This window comes from Mytilus edulis, chromosome 7 (genome assembly GCF_963676685.1).
Source record: "Mytilus edulis chromosome 7, xbMytEdul2.2, whole genome shotgun sequence".
In the NCBI taxonomy this organism is placed as follows: Eukaryota; Metazoa; Mollusca; class Bivalvia; order Mytilida; family Mytilidae; genus Mytilus; species Mytilus edulis.
In genome coordinates this window covers 21,634,183-21,645,311 of record NC_092350.1, presented here as the reverse complement: position 1 = coordinate 21,645,311, position 11,129 = coordinate 21,634,183, and the positions used below count along the sequence as shown (strand labels likewise).

Below are 11,129 nucleotides of genomic sequence, written 5' to 3'. Positions count from 1 at the left end.
AGTCAGTTTGACACAATCTTATATGTCACCCAATGACGTCACTGAAATACCACCATTTTTCAAACCTGCCAATGCATATACAGCCGTGTCTGATCTTCGACAGATCATAAGTGGTATATCAGATATTCCAAAAATATTGAACAAACACGAAGAAGTGTACAATATTCTAAACCGGACACCCAAACAGGCCAGGCATTTCGATACTAACTATGACCATGTAACACCGAACGACGAATTATACAATGACTTGAACTTTACTTTAAAGTAAGAGGCATAATAACATATGATCTGACATTATTGAACTTTTATGCTACACCTGAAGCATGAAGCAGTAGACACAATCAGATTTGTCAGACATTTCAACTGTATGAAAAACTTGAAAAATGAAGTCCTTTTACTGTATAGGGCAAAATATTAAGATACAATGAAACATCTATTGATATCATTTTTGACATGCATTTGACTTATTATTTTTGTCTCGCAGATTATATTAATGTATATTAGCTGTATACCAATTCATGTTTAGTACCCAATGCAACCATGTACAAGTAACCCCATATTAATTAAGGCTTAAAGTACCAGAAAGCTAACGCAAAAATCCTTTGACCGGACATTATGCGAATGTCATGCTGCTTAACCGTTAATTAACTGCGACTCTTTGTAGAATATATTTCTTACAGCATTACTATTACCAATATAGAAAACCATCAATTCATGCTATACCAGAAATGTTGTTGAACATTGTTGTAGATACTTATTCTAAACCTTTTTTAGTAAGCAAAAGAAGTACATCATTAATGAATGTAATAGAGTCTAGCGCAAGGCATGACGAAAGATCCGTACAAATTCCTTAACTTAAAAGCACCAGAAAAGGAAAACATATGACAAAAGGAGGAAACTTAAGGTAGCACAATACAAAGATTTTATAACTCCAATTCCCAAGTTTTAAAATGCTGTAAATTTCTTAATAATGCTTGAAAATTTATAAAAGTGGTAATTTTGGATAGCTAACAGATTACTCTTTCAAATAAATGCAATGTTAGTATTATGCAACAATTATGTAACCAATTATAATGTTAACTGTGTCTAAAATATTTTTCACCAAATTTCCACTTTCAAATGAAATTAGCTTCTGCATAGGTATCCCTAGAGGGTTGATTTTATTATATGTTGTTCCTATGGCCATTATCTACAAAAGAGTGTCTCAGATTTCAGATAGAATGTATAGAACAAATTTTACACCTAATTGAACATTATCTTCTTTTATGTGGTTAGGATGTTTACACAAATTAGAGATTTATGAGAGAATGGAACACCATAGAGACAATCTGAGACATCCTTTTGAAGCCCATGATGTGTTGATTAAGATTCCGTTAAAATTTTCTGTATAGTTAAAGAGATGATAGAGCTAAATTAATTCAAGTGAACTTACCCAGATTTTGCCACTAATTACATCATAATTGATTACATAATGATTGCAAAATAAAAATATTGCATTCATTTAAAAGATTAATCTTTTATCTATCTATATATACCTCTTTTATTATTTTCTATGCATTCATAAGAAAGTTACAGCATTTTAAAGGTTAGTGATTGGAAGGAAAAAAATCTTTGTATTGTGCTACCTTAAATCAGGCTGCATATACTGATGAGGAATATTTATTGAATGTCGTATTGTTTGTTTCATATAATATATGTAATCCTTATGTTGGTGCTGTTATACACTTTTAATAACATATGTTTCACTGCTGATCAGTTTAGTCTACCAATGTATGTTGACTGAGAACAAACCTTAACGACAAAAGAGATGATTTTAGCCTTCAAATTTTGAAACCAAGTAATAAATTTGATATTATCCATTCGATAATTTAATGGAGACCATCATCGTTTGTATACTGTTATAAAATATCTGTTTCACAGATTACGACTGCATACAATATTCCAATTGTCGTTACCATAACCTGTCCTCTTTTCCTGTGATGTGAATGTGATATACAGAATTATACTTATTGTAGGGTTTGTAAATACATGAGCATCACCACGGGTGCCATGTGTGGTACATGATTTGTTTACTCTACAGACGCACCGAGATCATTCCAGTTTTGTGTGGTGTCGTGCTTCTCAGTACTTTTTTATGTTGTGTTTATTTTTACTGTTTTTTGATTTTGTCTTGTGTGGTGTCTTTTTCTTTTGTGCAAAGCATTGTCAGATCGTTTTTAAATCATAAGTATGAGTATCCATTTGGTATATTTCGCATCTCCCTGAATACTTACAAAACAACTATTGACCCAAGGGTCCCTTTTAGTCAGTGGAAGGTCATCATTACAAATATTTACGGACCCATCAGTCTTTGGTTTGACGTTATAGAATATATAGCCAATTTTTAAAGCAACACTGAACCCTGAACTCTTTTTCATTTTTATGGTATACCTGAATGCTACCACGGAACTCTATTTGTTAAAAAAAAGACGTGTACTTAGAGCTTGATTAGCTTTCCCACAAAGAGCAGCCGAAAAAAACAGTTTTTGATGGTGCTCATGTCAATTTTCTCCTATTCTATGAAGCTTGTTTTTTGTTTTTTCGTCGGTAAAATTCGACATATATCTAATTATTTTCTCTTTGGTATCTTCTATTTGTTTTTAAATTATAAATTATACACTTTCAGTTTCAAATTATAAATTATACACTTTCAGTTTCAAATTATAAATTATACACTTTGAGTTTCAAATTATAAATTATACACTTTCAGTTTCAAATTATAAATTATACACTTTCAGTTTCAAATTATAAATTATACACTTTCAGTTTCATATTAAAAATTATACACTTTCAGTTTCAAATTGTAAATTATACACTTTCAGATTCAAATTATAAATTATACACTTTCAGTTTCAAATTATAAATTATACACTTTCAGTTTCAAATTATAAATTATACACTTTCAGTTTCAAATTATAAATTATACACTTTCAGTTTCAAATTATAAATTATACACTTTCAGTTTCAAATTAAAAATTATACACTTTCAGTTTCAAATTGTAAATTATACACTTTCAGTTTCAAATTATAAATTATACACTTTCAGTTTCAAATTATAAATTATACACTTTCAGTTTCAAATTATAAATTATACACTTTCAGATTCAAATTATAAATTATACACTTCCAGTTTCAAATTATAAATTATACACTTTCAGTTTCAAATTATAAACAAAGTTTCATTTTGCGCACGTGTAATAATGCAGTAGTTGTACAATTCAATAAACATCGTTTTGAAATGGTGATTTTTACACATGTTTATAATTAGCAATTGCATATAAAAGTACTCATTTCCTAAAGTGAAAACAGAAAGTTAAATTACAATTTGGCGATTATAAATTTCCACAGATTCAATATAAATAAATTGGGAAATTTACATGGTTTCATTTTAAAAAAAAATCCATGGTTGATTTAATGCATTTGAAATTCAAGTGAATGATAGGACAAAAATGCCGTTTTTTATAGACAAATCTCATCAAATGGTTATTTTGCGTATTAGTACAGATATATTAAAAACTTCAGGTCTAGTTCGAATGATATTGTTTATTTGAATCTCGTAAACTCGTGCAAAACAATTCAGCAAATCGAAATGTAATGGTCAAACACTTCATTATTTCAAAATTTCGATGGAGCACACTTGCACATCTTCTAGTGTAAAAAAGTCATCTTCTTCACTTACGTTGTCGTCTGATTCACTTTCTGGTAATGGATCAGCTGTTGACATTAAGTCTATATCAGCATATGGCGTTCGATTATTTGAACTATGAATAGAAAACAACTTCGTACCATTTTTGTTCTGTATTGGTTCGAAGTCCACCTCGATATAAACCAAACCTGCAGAGTTCTAAAATAGTATTTTCTTTAGATTATTATATACACATTTGAAGCTAGAATGTGATATTTGACAATATTTACAAAACGGTAAACTAGCATAAATACCAAACTCCATGGAAATTTTTAAACGGAAAATCCCTAATCAAGGTTACAAGGTTTCCCTAAGCCAAACATTTGTGAAACTAATTCACAAAACATGGAATAATATGAAACACAAAATAGCCAGAACAAACGAGTAAAAATACGAAAGGTGAAATTAATCTTAGGCAGCTTCAGACTTACTTTCGATAAAATAATCCAATTATAAACCGACCATTTATAGTGAAAGGTATCATATATTATTCATACGCCGTCTTACAGTCTGTCAGTTCTCCAAGGGATCAAAGATAATATAGTGACTGTTTATTTGTTTAAGACCATTGCTATATTGAAAATGAAAATAACACTTTCTACTGACGGAACATTGAGATCTTAAGTTTTGCTGGATTTGTAGGTACTTATGTTATCATGATAATCAAAGAATACGATTGTGCTCTTTCCTTTTGCATAATCTAGTCTCTGACTGTTTCTTTAAATTTTCCACAAACACTGACCAAATTGGAAAAAGTTCAAAGGATGACTGCACGATACGTCAAAGCGCCAAAGAAACACATCAAGTGTCACGGACATGATTAACGAATTGGGTTGGAAAAGTTTTCAATGACGACGCAGAGAGTCCAGGCTCACAATGATGTATTAGACCGTTAACGCTTAAATAGCCATCAACAAAGACATGATCCAAGACCAATAAAGGTTGGGATTACACACCCGAAGGATTATTGCAATTTGGAATGTGGTTTGAAAGAAGAACAGTCCTGTTCAGGTAAAGGATTGATGGGAAAAAAGTAAATGAAATAATTCACATTTTTAAACATTTAGTTAACATAATTCAATTGTTTTGGTAATCTGACATACCTGAACCTTTCCCTGGGTCCCTGGTTGTTCTTCTTGTTCCATTTTGATATCTTTCAGTTTGCTGTTGTTTTTGCGATCTGATTAACATGATCATTAAGTTTTTTAAGGTAACAAAATTGTTCGTTTTGCTCTATCTAATTTCTGACAGTTGGTAGGGTGTTTTATACACAGATCGTGTTATTGTTTTTTTTGTTTTTTTTTAATAATTATTCAGTTTATTGCACTATTGGTTGTTAACAAATACCATAAAAGGTACAACTATCCCAGATAGGTTTATCCCTGTGTGTGAATTATCAAATGAACCAGGGGATTCACAAGATAAACTTATTATAAGTGGTTAATATATTATTACAATCTATATAGTTTACAAAAACTGCATAGCAATAAAATCCGGAAAACATACGTTCTCTCTGTTTACGTTTTTCTGCTTATTTTAATTGTATATCACGTGGTATAGATGTTTATTATGTATCTTGAACACGTGCGTTTTATTCATTCTTGTATGTTGGAATATTCTTAATTAATTTGGTAAGTTTTAAATTTAATGAAATAACTATTTTGTATTCTTTAACGATTACTTGAATGCGCTACAGAATACTGAGAAACTTGATGCATTAGCCTATTATGAGTGTCAAACATTGATGACATTCTGATGGTATAAAGTTAACATGGTCAAAACATGGACATGATGGATAAAGAATGAGACTTTTTTTTATACTTTGTATAAAGTATTGACAATCGTTTCGTGTAAACAGAGAAACAGTATACATAAAACATAAATGAAAAACATAATATTGCTCTGCGAGTACATGGAGTATAATGTCTTAACTTTCACATAAACAGACACACACACAAGTGCCTACACACAAACTTGGTCACAAAACTAGCCCACTCACACACACACACACACACACACACTCTCTGTCACACAACTACTCAATCATAAGTACTTGTACGCCTCAGCTATTGAATTACATTGTTGTGAATTATATATATTTAAATGTTTCTTTCAAACATTTACTACATTTTCTTTCTAAGAGTATACTATTTTCATACCATTCTAAGAATTCTAATTTAAAAACCCTGTATACATCTATGAACTTGTGTTTTAACTCTGATGCATAATTGCTTTTGTAAACAGCAAATAAAACAATTGTTAACAACACATTAATATCAAAATATGAACTGTCATGAATTTTGTATCCAAGTATTAAATTTTGCATTGATAAAATATGTGTACCTATTTTTATTTTATCTAGTAATGACCCAACTTTAATCCAAAATTCTTGTAAAAATTCACACTCTTTGAAAAAATGATTATAATTGTCTACTTGGTGACATATATGACATTGATTATCCTTCATTATTTTCCATTGATAAAGCAGTTGCTTATATGGCAATATATAATTGATCAATTTCCACCTAAACATTTTTAGTTTGTTATCAATTAACTGGTGAAATGTAAAGTTTAATATATCATGTAATTGATTTGAGGAATTTAGATTGAAATTTTTTTTCCATTTTATGAAACCAATAGGTGTGTCACTCTCTATACCTTTGATATAATTATATATATCTTTAGGTTTTAATTTTTTAATGCAAATTGATTTGGCTTTGTTTTTTGTTTCTAAGTAAAGATTTCTATCTATTTGAACTTTAGTTGAAATTGATTGATTTGATTTTAACATGAGTTTCCATTCCTTTTTAATTGCAGATTTCAGTTTAGAAAGTTCTGCTATCCAGTTTGATTTTTCTTTCAATTTATTTAAGATTACTTTTTGGGAGATATTTCCTTGTTTATCTATGATATCATTAATAAAAAGAATGTCACTTTCTATCCAGTTTGGAAAAACAAGACTTTTACCATTTAATTTAATTGATTGATTACCCCAAATAAATTGCTGTCTTATACATTTGAAATTTAACCCCTTGCTTATCTTTGAACTATTATGTACTTTATACCAACTTTTTAAAATTTCAAAATAAAATTCTGGCATAATTTTTTTTAAATTTGGTATGTCATATATATTTTCAGGGTTCATGTTAAATAGAGCAAAGTTTGCTCCAAATTTGTTAAAGTAATATAAGGGTATAACCTTCCAATTTGAAAATTCTTCTGTTGTTAACCTTTTAACCCAAGATATATAGATTGATGTTATATAACTATCTATATCAATCATTTTTAAACCTCCATCCTGATAATCATTACATAGAGTAGATCTCTTGATTTTCTCATTTTTGTTTTGCCATATATAGTTAAATATTAATTTTTTAAATTGTGTTAGAAAGTCTCTCGATAAATTAGTTACTGATGCTAAAAAGGTTACTTTTGGTATAATTAATGTTTTTATTACTGTTATTCGTCCAAACATTGTAAGCTTTCTTTTCTTCCAATTTGAAAATGCTTTTTCTGACTTCCTCAAAATATTTTCTGTGTTTAATTTATGGCATTCAATTTTATTAGTTCCAAAATATACACCTAAACTTTTAATGGGGCTTTTATTCCAACTAATGTTTTCATATTTATCTTTAGAATGTTTTAATTTACCTAGCCATATTCCTTCAGTTTTTGACTTATTAAGTTTTAGACCAGAAAGAGTTCCAAATTCTTCAATTAAATTTAATGCCAGGCTTATTTCTTGTTTTGATTTAAGAAAGAGAGTAGTATCATCTGCAAGTTGTGATATTTTAAGACTATGTGTTTTAGAATCAAGTTTGATTTGAAATCCTTTAATACCTGTATCTTGTCTTATTCTACATGCCAGAATCTCTACAGCTATAACAAAAATTATCGAACTCAAGGGACACCCTTGTCTAATACCACGAAAAATGCTATAGGTTTCAGAAATCCACCCATTATTTAGCATACAACCTTTGACACCATTATATAAAGTTTTAACCCATTTAATAAACGACTGCGGGAGACCAAATTTTAAAAGAGCTTCATACATAAATGACCATTCTAACGAGTCAAAAGCTTTTGAAAAATCTATAAATAACATTATGTTATAACATGTGTTATTGTTAGATAAACAAAATGTGAAATCTTATTATCTAAATAAAAAATAATAGGAGTATCAAGAATAAGTTTTACATGTACTTAAAAAAATGACATTTCAGAGGAGATCAACCTAACAAGTAAATGTAATGCGTAAGTTCGTCGGATTGATGCATTTTCGTCAAGATAAGCATATTGTCAACGTGAATGACTGAAGTAAATATTTTGTTTTAATAAACAGTAATGTTATCATCCATTCGTAAATTATACGGACGCCATCCCGAGTTGGTTGACCGTTATAGAATAAATTTTTCACAGATGATATCGGATATTTTCCTTACGTCGTAACTACAATCCCCTTCCCTTTCATGAATGTGATCTACCAAATTAGACTATTAACTGGATTTCTTACAACATGAGCAACACGAAGGGTGCCACATGTGAATCAGGATCTGCTTACCCTTCCGGAGCACCTCCGATCATCCCCAGTTTTTGGTGGGGTACGTGTTGATTATTCTTTAGTTTTATATGTTGTGTCATGTGTACTATTGTTTGTCTGTTTGTCTTTTTTCATTTTTAGCCATGGCGTTGTCAGTTTATTTTCGATTTATGAGTTTGACTGCCCGACTGGTATCTTTTATCCATCTTTTAAAATGCTTATTAACGGGTTTTTATTGGCTTTGAACTTGTGAATTTGATTCCGTCACATATCACACAATCGTAATGTTCAACGTATTTTTTAAACATTATTTTTCTCATTAATTAAATAAGATAAAGACAACTCTCATAAATTACGTATCAGTAATATCCGTACGTCATGGGTTCTTGCAATATGTTTTTTTTACGTCAATTATAATGTATAATGTAACATATATGGTTTACTCTGATTAAAAAATGTATCATAATTACTTATACATAGCTATTGTTATTACACTGTTTAATTATAAAACATTTTGTAATTCAAACAGTTAAAGATCAGACAAAAAAATAAAATTAGCAAATTAAATTTATATATTGACAGACCTTTGTTTCGGTAGAAAAACACACATAATGAAATCCCTGCAGTTACAATAATGATAGCAACAATCGTTACAATCACGTCGTTCTTCTCAGACAACTCAGCTAAGAAGTTAATTAAAAGTAAAAATCATAAAAATACTGAACTCAAAGGAAAATTCAGAACCGAAAAGTCCCGAATCTAATTTCAAAATCAAAAGCTCAAACACATCAATACAGGAATTTACTTGGTGAAAAAAAATGGTGGATTAAACCTGGTTTTTTATTGACAAAGAGAGAATGTTGTGTCTACGGAGTAATAAAGAAATAAAAATAGTAATTGGGCACATGATGTCTATAACACCTAAAACCAAAAGCAGAAAATTTAAATATGTAACATAACGAGTATTGAATCTATGTATGAAGTATCAGATGAAGTGTATCAAAATTATATCGAAACTATTATGAATTAATTTTTGTCAACCAGATTTTAGTTGTTCATGTACTGAGTGTGCCTTCACTGATTACATTGATATATATATATATGCTGAGTATAAATGATAAACAGATTCTACCATTTCGTTGATTCCACATACGATTTTGATCCACTTGGGACAATCAAATTTTCAAACTTTAAAGGCTAAATTTGCCGGGCGTTTTTAACAGTTTTAATTCAATTATCAAAAGTAGCGAAACAGATTCAGTGGTCTAATTTGTTTATCTAATTATTAGATGGAAAATGCCGATTGTTATGTTTTGAATGAAAATGGTAGGAAATTATATGAGACAAATTTAGTCGTCGAGATATGTATTAAAATTTATAAAACTGATTAAAATTAGTATAAATACACCCAAAAAGAGAGAAATTGAGAAATATAGGAAATATTTTTCAACGTATTTTCAAAATCAATCTAGATTTTTTTTTATGTTTGTGATTAATTTTTAGACAAAAGTAGCAAAAAAACAACATGTAAATTCTAACTTAAAAACAATAGTTTAGGGATACATGTATGTTACTGAGGTATTATGAATGATAAGGTGTTTTTATGTATAAATGATTTCCTTGATTTGTGAATTACGGTGTTGGTTGAATATATTGTATGATCTTTGTTAACATTATTCACATTTGTTTACGTCGAGAGTCTATTCAACGTTTGGCATAATATTTGGAAATATGTCCATTGTTTAATGTTGTCTATTGACTTCTATATAGTGTATGTTCTTTGTTCACTTTCTCATTGCCATATATCACTATTTCGCTTGTTTCCATACGATTTAAAGGTTAGAAATATCTCAATAATATGTAACCTTGATCTGCCTTGGTGGTTTCCATTGTTGTGGAATATCTTATATTTGTAACAGCATCGGAGTTATCAGATTTGGTTACTTCTATTGATACAGGATTTGAAAATATATTATCTAAAATTAAAAAAAAATGTATTGAGATGGTGTATGGATTGCACTGACTGTTACAAGTCATAACTCTCAGAATATAATATCAAGTGAGGGGTAAGCAGTCATTTGGTATATGTTTCATAACACGTTAAGTAAAAGTGACAGTTAACACTAAAATATAAATATAGATTGAAGGTTAAGCTGGGTTTGTGCAATATGTTAATTCCAAAATTAAAAACAAATACAATTCGTATTACCTTCTTTACAACGCAACAAACAAGTTGTTATATTATTAGTCTTTGACGTTGATTTATTGACAGTTATACATTATTTTATATATACATTCCAAGGAAAATCAAACTAGCCAGGTATTGTCAGACACGATGCGCCATTTTGTCTCATAATATGATATGTGAATTTATCATTAAGGATATTCGCATCATTAATCTGCTAACTTCGCAACATTTCGCCAAGTAGCTTTAGAGGACAAGAGGATTGAAAATTAGCCAATCAAAAATGAAAAAAAAACCTACCCCAAATGTCCATGTGCTACATACAATTTAAAATTTATGATGGACCTTCCATTTATTATTCTTACAAGCTTTGATTTCAATTAACACTGACATTGCAGAAAAGAGATTGAAAACCATTAATGTCTACTGACTGGTGGAGGGTGAACGAAACTTTATAATACTAATTGATCTGGTCTTTTTTACAAAAGTTAAATTACATATATGATATTGTTTTTGAATATGCCTAAACGTTTGATAGCTTACCTATTGGTATTATTTTCCAAAGGATGAGTAACGACTTGCAGATATTTCGATAATAAACTTTATTCACTTCGTTGAAGGGTTACTTGTTACACAAATGTATGTCATTATGAAATGAGAAAAAACTGCATTGTATTTTT

At 29.4% G+C, this 11,129-nt stretch overlaps 1 protein-coding gene across 1 annotated transcript; it reads right to left on the bottom strand.

The window, feature by feature from the left end:
* Positions 1-3,362: 3,362 nt before the first annotated feature.
* LOC139481030 (uncharacterized) lies at positions 3,363-10,237 on the bottom strand. Its single transcript, XM_071264060.1, has 3 exons — positions 10,130-10,237; positions 4,828-4,904; positions 3,363-3,883 (listed from the first exon to the last, which is right to left on the bottom strand). Exons 1-3 carry the CDS (start codon positions 10,152-10,154, stop codon positions 3,650-3,652), a joined length of 336 nt encoding a protein of 111 aa, XP_071120161.1. The 5' UTR covers positions 10,155-10,237; the 3' UTR covers positions 3,363-3,649.
* Positions 10,238-11,129: the final 892 nt, after the last annotated feature.